Genomic DNA, 11,778 nt, shown 5'->3' on the forward strand with positions numbered 1-11,778 from the left:
GTGGGGGGCCCAGACGGTACCCCAGGTCTCCCTTCAGGGCCGGGGTGAACCCCCGGGAGAGCCGGGAAGGGGGGGAGACGGGCGGGGGTTGGGGCGGAGGGAGCAGCGGCCCCAGCGAGTTTGGGGGGGAAGTAACCAGGCGCGGGGGGGAGGGGCGGAGCAGGGAGGGGGCCTCAGGGCCCCCCCCCAACTATGGACGAGCGGCTGCTGGGGCCGCCCCCTCCAGGCGGGGGCCGGGGGGGCCTTGGATTGGTGGGTGGGGAGCCTGGGGCCCCTGGCGAACCTCCCGGTGGTGGAGACCCCGGTGGGAGTAGCGGGGGGGTCCCGGGAGGCCGAGGGAAGCAAGACATCGGGGACATTCTGCAGCAGATAATGACCATCACCGACCAGAGCCTGGACGAGGCCCAGGCCAAGTGAGTGCCCCCAACCCGGTCCCCACACAGACCCAGCAGAAGCCCCATTCACAAGCTCTGAATCTTCTGGGAGCCCCCCAACTCCAGGACCCTCCCCAGGATACTACAGCTCTTCTCTCCTCCCCTTACTCCCGGGAGCCCCAAGATAAGTGATCCCTCTCAAACCTTCCTTCACCCCCAGTCCCTGAAACCTTCAAAAAGGGGAACGCTAGATGGTCTCACTCCCACCCCACCCCGGTCTGTCACTGACCCCCGCCTACACACACACACACACACACACACACACACAACACACTCACTCACTCACTCCCCTGGAACATCTTTCCATCTCCAGAGCCCTCTTCTGGCTCCCACACTAAGAAACAGCTATGCTGTCTTCTCCCCTAACTCTCCAGCCCACCCTCATCCTAGGGGCCTCCACATCCCTTTCCAGGGCTGTGACCCTTTCTCTCCATGCATGGCCCAGCCTCCAAGGGCCCTCACTCACCCTTTGCCCCTGCTCAGCTGACACTAGGAGCATCAGAGCCCCCAGCCTGCTCGGTCCCAGGACCCTTCACACACCTCTATACTGAGCTACCCACTTTAGCTCAGCACCCCTAGCCCCCTCTGGCACCTCAAACTCTGACTCTTCTCCCCAGCCTCCCGTCTCCGCTGAAATTTACCCAATCTCTCATTTCTGCAGCCATTCCCCAAATCCCCTCTGTACGCTTCTAGACCATCTCCCACAACCTCCACCCGGCCACGGTGCCTTTAGCCTGCTGCACCTTCCCTCTGTCCGGCCAAACCCAAGCAGCTTCCCCACGTCTCCACACTGGGAGCTGAGCTCTTCCCAAGAACCTCCCAGCTCCATTCGGCCTCCAACCCTGCTTTCTCCCACCACAGATTTACGCACCACCTCCCTTATTCCCAGGCTCCCCTCTCTTAGCCTCATGGGTGTGTCGCTTTGTGGTTGTCTTTCCTACTCCCCCATTTCTGTAGCCTCTCAACTTTTCTCTCCCATTGCTCCCAAGGAAACACGCCCTAAACTGCCACCGAATGAAGCCTGCTCTCTTTAGCGTCCTGTGTGAAATCAAGGAGAAAACTGGTACGTGGGTCACCCCTTCTGATTCCTCAACTCTGGGGACAGAACCCTGTTCACTATAGAACTGGGGCTACGAGTTTGACAACTTGGGGCACTGAGGAAAGTGTGGGTCAGGAAGATTGCTAAGGGGGCGCCTGGGAGGGAACCCAGGCCTGGAGGCTTGGGTCTCCAGGAGGCACCAGGAGGGCTGAGAGCTGGTTGTGGGGTCCCTGGGTCCCTAAGTCCACCCGCCTGCATGCTAGGCCTCAGCATTCGAAGCTCCCAAGAGGAGGAGCCTGTGGACCCACAGCTGATGCGCTTGGACAACATGCTTCTGGCAGAGGGTGTGGCCGGGCCTGAGAAAGGGGGTGGCTCAGCCGCAGCAGCTGCGGCCGCCGCAGCCTCCGGAGGCGGCGTGTCCCCTGACAACTCCATCGAACACTCGGACTATCGCAGCAAACTTGCCCAGATCCGCCACATTTACCACTCGGAGCTGGAGAAGTATGAGCAGGTGAGGAGAGGAAGCTGGAGTGGGTGGAGGGAGAGGCCCTTAGGGGGAATCCCAAGGCCAAGGGGCTCCTCCTCACCAGGCCACGGGCCCCCCTGCAGGCGTGTAACGAGTTCACAACCCACGTCATGAACCTGCTGAGGGAGCAGAGCCGCACGCGGCCCGTGGCGCCCAAGGAGATGGAGCGCATGGTGGGCATCATTCACCGGAAGTTCAGCGCCATCCAGATGCAGCTGAAGCAGAGCACCTGCGAGGCCGTCATGATCCTGCGCTCCCGCTTCCTGGACGCCAGGTGCGGCCCGGGGCCCCAGGCCAGCCCCCAGCCCCCAGCCCCTGCACGTCCTTCTCCAAGCCTCTGGGCCACCAGGTTGTGCAACACAGCACCGTATACCCCGTGACAGTGGTGCTCTCTGGAGTTGATCAACGTGGTGGCCCTGCCGGGACACCAGCATCCTCCTCACCACCCCCTCTCTCCTGTAGACTCTCCTGTAGACTCACTCTCCCTCTCTTCTGTAGACGGAAACGCCGTAACTTCAGCAAACAGGCCACTGAGGTCCTGAATGAGTATTTCTACTCCCACCTGAGTAACCCATACCCTAGTGAGGAGGCAAAGGAGGAGCTCGCCAAGAAGTGCGGGATCACCGTCTCTCAGGTACTGGGGAGGCGTGGGGAGGGGCTTTGGGGGCACAGCGCTCTCCAATCCTGTTGACTAAGGTGTTTACAGAGGGACAGGTTCCCACCTGACCCTCCTTTCTGCCCCACACCCCACAGGTCTCCAACTGGTTTGGCAACAAGCGGATTCGCTATAAGAAAAATATTGGAAAGTTCCAAGAGGAGGCAAACATCTATGCCGTCAAGACCGCTGTGTCAGTCACCCAGGGAGGCCACAGCCGCACCAGCTCCCCGACGCCCCCTTCCTCCGCAGGTGGATCCCGCTGCCACCCTGGCTGGCTGTTGCTGCGCGCTTCCTGCTTTTGTTCCAACTTCCTATCTAGGCAGGATCATAGCAGAGAGGGGGCCTTCTGGGGTGAGAGGGACCAAGCTGAGATGGGGTGGGGATATCGGGGCAGAGGCCACTCTAGTGAAGCTGCTTCTGCCTTTCCTCCAGCAAGTGGCCAGGGGAGGCTCAGGAACAGCCTGCTTCTGAGTGTTGCAGTGTTGTTTGGTAGAGAATTTGCGTACGGTGGCCCAACCCCCAGAGAGCTAGTTCAGGGGGCTTTTTGAAAACTCAGAGCTGTGATGAGCCTCCCGTCTGCCATCACAGGCTCTGTTACACTCTTCCCTCATTCCCCCTCTGCTCCCCCAAGGCTCTGGCGGCTCTTTCAATCTCTCAGGATCCGGTGACATGTTTCTGGGGATGCCCGGGCTCAACGGAGATTCCTACTCTGCCTCCCAGGTCAGGTGGTCCATCTCGCCTTGAGTAGGGCTTTCCCAAACTCAGTTTCCCTACTTTAGGATATGAGACTTCTTTTCCTTTGAGGCTTCTCACTGTGTCCTATCCTCCTTTGTTGCCTGCAGGTGGAATCACTCCGACACTCGATGGGGCCAGGGGGCTACGGGGATAACCTCGGGGGAGGCCAGATGTATAGCCCTCGGGAAATGAGGGTGAGTACCTGAAGCCCCTCTCCCCACCTCTCACCAGGATGCGAGGGCCTTTTCCCTGGCAGCGCTGTCCCCTGTGCTGGGTTTCCTAAAGCCTTACCCCAACTGTCTGCCTCTTTTTCCAGGCAAACGGTGGCTGGCAGGAGGCTGTGACCCCGTCCTCAGTGACATCCCCGACAGAGGGACCAGGGAGCGTTCATTCTGACACTTCCAACTGATCTCGCCCCTCAGGGCCACAGGGGTTGGGGCTCACAAGGCACCTCTTGAAGAGGACGCAGGCATCCAGAGGACAAAACCCAGACAAAGGAGAAGCACAAGATAGAGAAGGGCAAACGGGGGTCATCCCCTCCCTGGCCAGACTCTCTCAGTGCTGGGGGTGCTGACTACATGGCAGGGAAGATGGGGCCTCTTAAGGGGAGAGTGGGGTCTGTCTCCCCCTTTTTTCCCTTTTTCATTCTTTTTTTCTCCCCCTTTTTCTCTCACATAGAAACACACGCACCCAGAATCCTATTTTTCAGAGTTTTCCTCTCCTCCTCTCTCATACACGCACGTACAACTATTCTCTGTCTCTCTCTCTCTCTCTCTCTCTCTCTCTCTCTGGGCTCCCCCACTCTCCTTCCCTCACCCCACTTAGCTGCTTTGGGATCTGTGGAGATGCCAGCCCTGCCCAGCCAGAGATGCCAAAAATGGGGACATGACTTCTGGACAGAGGACATGGGCCACGCCCCCTGTGCCTCCCCACCCCCCTGCCCCCCCAGACGGCTTTATTACCTCATACGCAGCTCATCTTAAACCAATAGAATCGCTCGGTGGACGGGAGTGTCTGACTCAGATATCTACCTCGGAGGGAGTTTCTGCTACTTTAGGGAATTGTTGACTGGGCTTTGGGGTTGAACTTTTTTTTAAAGGAAAGAAAAATTAACCCTGGGATCCATCTGTATTTTTTTTAATTTTTATTTCGGGGATTTTTGGTGGTGGTGGTGGTTCTTAATTTTTAATTTAGTTTGGGGAAGTAGATGTTTTTATAAATATGCTGATTTTTTTTTTCATTTCTTGCTTTCCCACATTAGGGGTGATAGCCAAAGGGGTCATGATAAGAAAAAGGGGAACAAATAGAACTGGTGAAGAGGCCTGCCTGCCTCCACTCCTGTTCATCAGGAAGTACGTTTAGCAGGGCACCAAGCCTGCCCCCTGAAATCACTTAGGTGTTCTCCTTTGCTTCCAGGGCCACCGAGGTGTTCTTTGCTCGTGCAGGCAGCTTTCTGCTGCATTTGCTGTGGAAGCAGTCAGGGCTTGCTCTGCCAGCCTGTTCCCCACCACCCTTGGGCAGGGCTAGACTCGGTAATTTTGAGCAAATGTCACCTTCCCCTGTGAGTGACACATCTAAAATCTTTCTTTTAAACCACTATTTGCAGATTGGAGGGGGAAGGATGGGGAGGGGGGTTATTGCCGAATATGTTAAATATGGGTTGGGGTGTTTGTGTATGTATCTCCCTCAGTTTCCCCAGAAACGAGGTATCTTTTTTTTTTTTTTTCTCAGTCCAAAATCGAGAGGGTGGGGAGAGAGAGGAGGGAGGCTGCAAAAAGCCAGGTATGAGGGAAGGTAAAATGACCACTGTCCCACCCTCGGCCCTGAACCCTACTATCTGAACCCCTCAGATATCCTCAGGATTTCACAAGACTGTCAGTGGGGAACCCCTCCCGTCAAAGATCTAGGCAGGACTGGGAGGCAGGTCGGGAGTGTGATGGGTGGGGGCGGGAGGCATGGGCCTGGGGCAGTTCTCTCCTCACTTGTAAACTTGTAGTTTCACAGAAAAAAAACAAAAAACACAGTTTTAAATAAAGAAGTTTCTTTTTTCCCTGGGTTTAGTTGAGAATTCTTTTCAAAAACATGAGAACTTTTTTTCTCTCATAAAGCCCCAAACAGGATTTTCCCCTGAGTTCCCCGGCCTTGACCTCACCACCCAGGCCCCAGGTTTCACCCCTGCCTCCTCTCCATGGGAAACAGCCAGACCTGAACCCTGTTGCCTAGCAACCTCGCCTAGTCGTCCAGTAGCCCTGGGTGGTCTGGTGCAATAGGTTGGGGGTCCTGAGGGGATGAAGAGACCCTAGGAGATGCACTCCCCACCCCCATGGATGTGGCTGTACCCAGAGGCTGGTAGTGCCCAGGGGTGGGGTGACAGCTGTTTCTCCCAGTACCTGAAGGACTCTTGTCTGAGAGAGGCATGAATTCCTAGCATTCCCTGTGACGGGACAAGACGGGGGAGATGGGGGCAGGGGAGAGGGTACAAGCCCCACCTAGGGTGGTGGCCACAGCAGCAAGGGGCAGACAGAGCCAGGAGCCTGGGAAGGAAGCAGGATGGCAGCAGGGGCAGCAGCTGGAGCCTGGGTGCTGGTCCTCAGTCTGTGGGGTGAGCCCTGCCCCCCCACCCCCACACCAATCCTCCCCGCAGAAAGCACTCTGCCCCTGTCCCCGAAACTGCCCACAACTTTCCAGGAACCTGGGTACTGCTTTTCAATCTCCTTCATCCGCCCTGTTATAGTTTTATTAGCTCCCATCTCCCTTCCTGCCCTTCCATTGTGGTGCTGTCTCCCAGGGGCAGTAGTAGGGGATCAAAACATCACAGCCAGGATCGGGAAGCCACTGGTGCTGAACTGTAAGGGGGCCCCCAAGAAACCACCCCAGCAGCTGGAATGGAAACTGGTAAGTGGGGCTCCTGTCTCCCCACTTCCGGAGAGACCAATGACGATTCGCATCTCCTCCTCCCCACCTCCCTACCTCCCTACCTCATGAGCCCTTTCCCAAACGGCTTGCACTGTTGAGGCCCCTCTCCTCTGTCCCCAGAACACAGGCCGGACAGAAGCTTGGAAGGTCCTATCTCCCCAGGGAGGCCCCTGGGATAGCGTGGCTCGTGTCCTCCCCAACGGCTCCCTCCTCCTGCCGGCTGTTGGGATCCAGGATGAGGGGAGTTTCCGGTGCCGGGCAATGAGCCGGAATGGAAAGGAGACCAAGTCCAACTACCGAGTCCGAGTCTATCGTAAGGGTTCCAGGGCCTTGTTCACAGCCCACCTCTCATCTAAGGAAAAGCTTTCTACCCCAGCCCTTGACTCCCGGGCCCTGGCATGTGAGAACTTGACTTCAGCTGCCCCCATTCCCACAGCTGGGGTGTATCTTCAAAGCTGCAGCCTCTGATTGGAATTTTCTCTCCTTCAGAGATTCCTGGGAAGCCAGAAATTGTTGATCCTGCCTCTGAACTCATGGCTGGTGTCCCCGATAAGGTAGAAGAAAAGGCGAGATGTGGAAAGGGGTCCTGAGAATGGGAGGGGAGTGTAGCTGTGTGTGTGCATTCTCTTATTTTCAAAGACGATGAGGTCACTTTTTCCCCAGGTGGGAACATGTGTGTCCAAGGGGGGCTACCCTGAAGGGACTCTTAGCTGGCACTTGGATGGGAAAACCCTGATACCTGATGGCAAAGGTGAGTCCCAGCGTCTCCCCTCCTAGCTGCCTTCTTTCTGATTGCTCTCCCATACCCACCCTGGAATGTCTTGCCTTGTCCTCCCCTCACCATAGGAGTGTCTGTGAAGGAAGAGACCAAGAGACACCCTGAGACAGGGCTTTTCACACTCCTTTCGGAGCTGATGGTGACCCCAGCCCGGGGAGGAGCTCCCCACCCCACCTTCTCCTGTAGCTTCAGCCCTGGCCTTCCCCAGCGCCGAGCCCTGCACACGGCCCCCATCCAGCTCAGGGTCTGGGGTGAGCACAGAACTGGGGAGGGCCCCAACTTGGGTGAGCACCTGTCGGAAGGTATGACCCTCAGGAAGGAGAGGGTTAAGCCCATGGCCACTGGGACCATAGACAGGTGTAACTCTCAACCTCATGTCCCTCCCCACCCCCAGAGCCTGTGCCACTGGAGGAAGTCCTGTTGGTGGTGGAGCCAGAAGGTGGAGCAGTAGCTCCTGGTGGTACCGTGACCTTGACCTGTGAAGCCCCTGCCCAGCCCCCTCCTCAAATCCACTGGATCAAGGATGTGAGTGACCTGGAGAGGGGGCTGGCAGGTAGCGAGATACGTCATTGGCAACTAGGAGGGCAGGGGCTTCATGGAGAGCGAGGCAGGCGAGGAGGTACAAGGGTGTCTGATAATGTGGAGGCAAAGACAGCAGTATGGGATGTGTTGGCAGGGGTTTTAAGAGTCTCCTGTCGGGGCTTCCCTGGTGGCGCAGTGGTTGAGAGTCCGCCTGCCGATGCAGGGGACACGGGTTCGTGCCCCGGTCCGGGAAGATCCCACGTGCCGCGGAGCGGCTGGGCCCATGAGCCATGGCCGCTGAGCCTGCGCGTCCGGAGCCTGTGCTCCGCAACAGGAGAGGCCGCAGCGGTGAGAGGCCCGCGTACCGCAAAAAAAAAAAAAAAAAAAAAAAGTCTCCTGTCCCCTTTTCCCCACCAGGGCATGCCCCTGCCCCTTCCCACCAGCTCCGTGCTGCTCCTCCCTGAGGTAGGGCCTGAGGACCAGGGAACCTACAGTTGTGTGGCCACCCATCCCAGCCATGGGCCCCAGGAGAGCCATGCTGTCAGCGTCAGCATCATCGGTGAGGAGACCTCTCTCCAAATCCCAGAGACCCTGGGGGCGGCTGAGGGACAGTGCAGGTTCCAATTCCCTACCCTATGCTAACACTGTCCCCGAGAGCCACCCCATGCTTCCCTCAGTGCAGCCACACCCAGGCCTTCTCTGCCCCACACAACCCAAGAGAAGAGCCCAGCCTGTCCCCTCTCCCCTCTAAACTGAAGAAAGGGAAAGGCTCCGCCGGGGCTCCCACTAGCCTTCTCCCAAACTGAAGCCTTCCCTTCTGACTTTGTTTTCCAGAAACAGGCGAGGAGGGGCCAACCGCAGGTGAGGGGTTGGATAAAGTCAGAGAGAAGCAGACAGACCTCAGCATGACTGAGGGGATGGGCAACAAAAAAGGAACTGTGAGGGCTGTGCCCTCAGTTCTCCCCGTCTCCCTACAGGCTCTGTGGAAGGGCCGGAGCTGGGAACTCTAGCCCTGGCCCTGGGGATCCTGGGAGGCCTGGGGACAGCCGCCCTGCTCATTGGGGTCATCATGTGGCAAAGGCGGCAACGCAGAGGAGAGGAGAGGTGAGTGGAGGAAGCCAGACACCTCCAACTAAGGGCTTCCAGGCAGCAAGGAGGGGTGTGGGGAGAGAAATGACGGAGTGCTGGGAACCATGTGCAGAATTCTCCCCAATCCTCCTCCCCAGGAAGGTCCCAGAAAACCAGGAGGAGGAAGAGGAGGAGCGCACGGAGCTGAATCAGCCCGAGGGGCCTGAGGCAGCAGAAAGCAGTGCAGGAGGGCTTTGAGAAGCCCACAGCCAGACCCCATCCATCAGCTCCCTTTTTTTTTCCCACCCTCTTTTCTGGCCCCAGACCAGTTCTCCCCTGTATAATCTCTACCCCACCTCCCCAAACTTTCTTCCACAACCAGAGCCTCTCACAAACAGTGATGAGTAAACACCTGACACATTTGCTGTTGTGTATGTGTGATGCCCTCACCCCCTGCACCCTTGAGAGCCCTGAAGGAGAGGGTCTCACCCCCACGCTTCACCACACCACACCGACATCTACTGAAGTTGGAGAGAAATGCTCCTGTCTTGGAAGGAAGGAGGGATGGACAAAGGTGGGCAGAGTTCCCGTGAATACATCTCAACTTGTTTATTGAATTTGTAATAAAGGAGGTAGTGAGGGGAAGGAAGCACTTACGAGTCAGGACCCACATTAGACACCGGGGAGAGAAAAATTAAATTAAATCAACAAGGGGAATATGGGGGAGAGTCAGAGGGAGCCTTGCCCACCTTTCAACATCAAATCAAGAAATGGGGGGGAAAGCAAAGGATCAGGAGAGAGGGGAGACAGACCTTGTCTTCAGTCCGTCCTCCTCTCCCAGAGCTGGGAGTTACGATGCGACTGAGCGAGCAGTTCAGAGCAAAGGTTCTCCCATTCCATGCACAGGTGTCACTCCTCCCCACACCCTCCTGGAAAGTGGCCAGGGTTGCCCTTAGCCAACAAAAATGGAGGGCTTACAGGGGAGGGTCCGGGAGTAAGGAAGGGTCAGCAGGGACCCCCAATACTGATTTTCCTCTGGCTGGAGGTGGGCAGGAAGGAGACACAGCTCAAATACTGAGCAGCCAGAAAAAGAAGAAGACGGCGAGAAACAGGAAGAGGGAGTCCTGCCAGCTGGAGGCCGGGTGACCCTGTCCTAGATCCACACCTGTGGAAGAGAGGAAAGCTGTGGAAGAAACATCCACTCTAGGCTGGAAGCGGGGCTGAGGAGATTCAGGGGGCTCGCTGGTAGGAGCTGAGGGAAGGCTCTTACCTGTACCCCGACGGAATGGCTCGTGGGTATTGAAGACGGTGGTGAAAAAGCCAAAGGGGAAAGCGCCAACACCAAATGAGAAGTGAAAGCCCCCAGTATCGCCAAATGGCTGGAATCCCTAGGGAGACGAAGAAAGTCAGTGGGGAACGGGGCAAGTCTCTGGCAAGGAAGGAATACAATCAGACAAGACTCACCCCTCTGCTCTCTGGAGCGGGTCGCTGGCCCTGGGGGCGGGGTGGGGTTTTCAATCTGAGGAAGAGGAGAGGGCCTATCAGCAGGAAGTAGTCCCTCCTCTTCCACACCCCACTCCCCAAGCAGAACCTTCCACCTTCCCTCAGCATCACCTCCCCTCTCTCACCTGGGATCCCGGGGCTTCTGGCTCCCTCGCCCATAAAGGGGGACAACCTTTTCTCTGCTGATCCCAGCTTTACACACTGGGCACTCTTGCCGCTCTGGCCGTGCCTCCAGCCACTGGGGGAAAAAAATGTAGTGGTTTCCAGTACACAGAAGGGTCTTCCAGCTCCTCAGACCTCCCCATCTCCCTCTTCATCTCCTCTGCGTACGCACCTGATGGAGACAGGGCCAACTGGAAGGGGAACGAGAAAGGTCAAACCAGTTACACAAAAGAGAGACACAGACCCCACCTCAGGGTCCCATCTTTCCCCCTCTTACCAGGTGTTACCTGCTGTTTCTTTTCATATTTTCCACAACCCCTACCATACTAGCCAACTTGGCCTTGCTGCTTCTCTGATCTTCCAACACCTAAAGCTACATCCATCCTCAACATACTCAACCCTCTTCTCTCTTCTCTCCCCCAGCAAACACACACACACACACACAAATCCTCACCCCTTCCTTCTCTGCTTTTCGACTTAATTTCCAGTCCTGTTCAACCACCCATTTCCAGGTCTCCTCTTTCAGCCCCAGCCCTACCCTTGCCCCCATCACTCCCAGACCAAACCCCCTTTACCAGCACCTTCTCCCGCTACTCCTTTTCCTCTCTCCTATGCCCAACAAAGTCCCTGTTTCCACAACTCCTTAACCTTTGGGGGCTGCCCCTCCACAGTGCCCTTGTCCCCAAGTTTCCCATACCACCCCTTGCCATATCTCACCTGCATGTGATCCCACCTTCCCTAGATGTCCCCCTACTCAACTGATGCGTGCCTCCCCTAACCTTTGAGTCTAATCCGATCCCACCTGTACAGCTAAGACCCCTCCCTTCCCTGGGGTAAGGTGGCTCGCGTCTCGCCTGCACAGATGTGCAGTGCCCACCCCCTGCGCCCCACTTCCTCTTAACGCACCTCTTAACACAACTAGGTTGGCTCCTAGTTGCTATGACTTTCCTTTCCACAGTTCTCCTCTGTACAGACGTGACCCTCTCGCCCACACATACCCCAAAACACGTAAGAACCCCCCTCAAGCCTCACCTATGAGAATGTGCCCTCCGATTATTTGTATGACTGTATGGTCCCCCCCGGCCCCAGCCTCCCCAGTATAAATTTGAGCCCCACTCCTTTTCGCACCCCTCTCAGATTCTCACCAGTACAGGTGGCCACACACACTGACCACAGCTTCCCGAGCAGTCTCCAGACATATATTACATTCGAAGGTCGCGCCCGCCCCGCCCCGCTCGCGGTTTGGCCCTTCGGGGCCCCCGTCCTCCTCCTCCGCTGCTGCCATGGCCGGTACTGTTTTGCCCCCCGCGTGCCCCTTAATCCCCCGAAACACACATACAGACGCCGCAACAAACGAGAAACCGCCTCCTGCCCACGATCTTTTGGCAGGCTTCAAGGTTTTCTAATCACTATTGGTCTCAGTGCCTGCCAATCATA

General features: G+C 57.1%; 3 protein-coding genes across 13 annotated transcripts; 2 read left to right on the forward strand and 1 right to left on the reverse strand.

The window, feature by feature from the left end:
* The first annotated feature begins 172 nt into the window (after positions 1-172).
* PBX2 (PBX homeobox 2) lies at positions 173-4,630 on the forward strand. Its single transcript, XM_030850614.2, has 9 exons — positions 173-413; positions 1,424-1,497; positions 1,737-1,984; positions 2,083-2,273; positions 2,498-2,633; positions 2,753-2,906; positions 3,289-3,377; positions 3,500-3,586; positions 3,709-4,630. Exons 1-9 carry the CDS (start codon positions 193-195, stop codon positions 3,799-3,801), a joined length of 1,293 nt encoding a protein of 430 aa, XP_030706474.1. The 5' UTR covers positions 173-192; the 3' UTR covers positions 3,802-4,630.
* On the forward strand, positions 3,826-9,099 carry AGER (advanced glycosylation end-product specific receptor). 11 transcript variants are annotated; one of them, XM_060308113.2, is made up of 12 exons: positions 4,833-4,924; positions 5,124-5,174; positions 6,181-6,287; positions 6,429-6,621; positions 6,798-6,862; positions 6,972-7,059; positions 7,155-7,388; positions 7,481-7,611; positions 8,026-8,167; positions 8,443-8,469; positions 8,586-8,712; positions 8,835-9,099. In XM_060308113.2, the coding sequence occupies exons 4-12, from the start codon at positions 6,570-6,572 to the stop codon at positions 8,932-8,934; spliced, it is 966 nt and encodes a 321-aa protein (XP_060164096.1). In that variant the 5' UTR covers positions 4,833-4,924; positions 5,124-5,174; positions 6,181-6,287; positions 6,429-6,569; the 3' UTR covers positions 8,935-9,099. The 11 variants fall into 11 exon arrangements, with proteins under 11 accessions (XP_069902818.1, XP_069902819.1, XP_069902820.1 ...); XM_070046717.1 differs by having other exon boundaries at positions 3,826-5,174; XM_070046718.1 differs by having other exon boundaries at positions 3,826-5,174; positions 7,155-7,370.
* Positions 9,100-9,270: 171 nt separating this feature from the next.
* RNF5 (ring finger protein 5) lies at positions 9,271-11,674 on the reverse strand. Its single transcript, XM_030850626.2, has 6 exons — positions 11,487-11,674; positions 10,514-10,532; positions 10,305-10,417; positions 10,141-10,195; positions 9,947-10,064; positions 9,271-9,841 (listed from the first exon to the last, which is right to left on the reverse strand). Exons 1-6 carry the CDS (start codon positions 11,624-11,626, stop codon positions 9,744-9,746), a joined length of 543 nt encoding a protein of 180 aa, XP_030706486.1. The 5' UTR covers positions 11,627-11,674; the 3' UTR covers positions 9,271-9,743.
* Positions 11,675-11,778: the final 104 nt, after the last annotated feature.

The sequence above is a fragment of the Globicephala melas genome, chromosome 11, assembly GCF_963455315.2.
Source record: "Globicephala melas chromosome 11, mGloMel1.2, whole genome shotgun sequence".
NCBI lineage: Eukaryota > Metazoa > Chordata > Mammalia > Artiodactyla > Delphinidae > Globicephala > Globicephala melas.

Excerpts from the sequence above, each read along its gene's own strand:
- AGER (XM_070046716.1), top strand. The coding sequence starts at position 5,943 with ATGGCAGCAGGGGCAGCAGCTGGAGCCTGGGTGCTGGTCCTCAGTCTG. Across the intron at positions 6,622-6,797 it reads CTACCGAGTCCGAGTCTATC|AGATTCCTGGGAAGCCAGAA; the intron begins GTAAGGGTTCCA and ends TCTCTCCTTCAG. Across the intron at positions 7,060-7,154 it reads CCTGATACCTGATGGCAAAG|GAGTGTCTGTGAAGGAAGAG; the intron begins GTGAGTCCCAGC and ends CCCTCACCATAG.
- PBX2 (XM_030850614.2), top strand. The coding sequence starts at position 193 with ATGGACGAGCGGCTGCTGGGGCCGCCCCCTCCAGGCGGGGGCCGGGGG. Across the intron at positions 1,498-1,736 it reads TGAAATCAAGGAGAAAACTG|GCCTCAGCATTCGAAGCTCC; the intron begins GTACGTGGGTCA and ends CCTGCATGCTAG. Across the intron at positions 2,634-2,752 it reads GCGGGATCACCGTCTCTCAG|GTCTCCAACTGGTTTGGCAA; the intron begins GTACTGGGGAGG and ends CACACCCCACAG.
- RNF5 (XM_030850626.2), bottom strand. The coding sequence starts at position 11,626 with ATGGCAGCAGCGGAGGAGGAGGACGGGGGCCCCGAAGGGCCAAACCGC. Across the intron at positions 10,196-10,304 it reads CAGAAGCCCCGGGATCCCAG|ATTGAAAACCCCACCCCGCC; the intron begins GTGAGAGAGGGG and ends CCTCTTCCTCAG. Across the intron at positions 9,842-9,946 it reads GCCATTCCGTCGGGGTACAG|GTGTGGATCTAGGACAGGGT; the intron begins GTAAGAGCCTTC and ends TCTCTTCCACAG.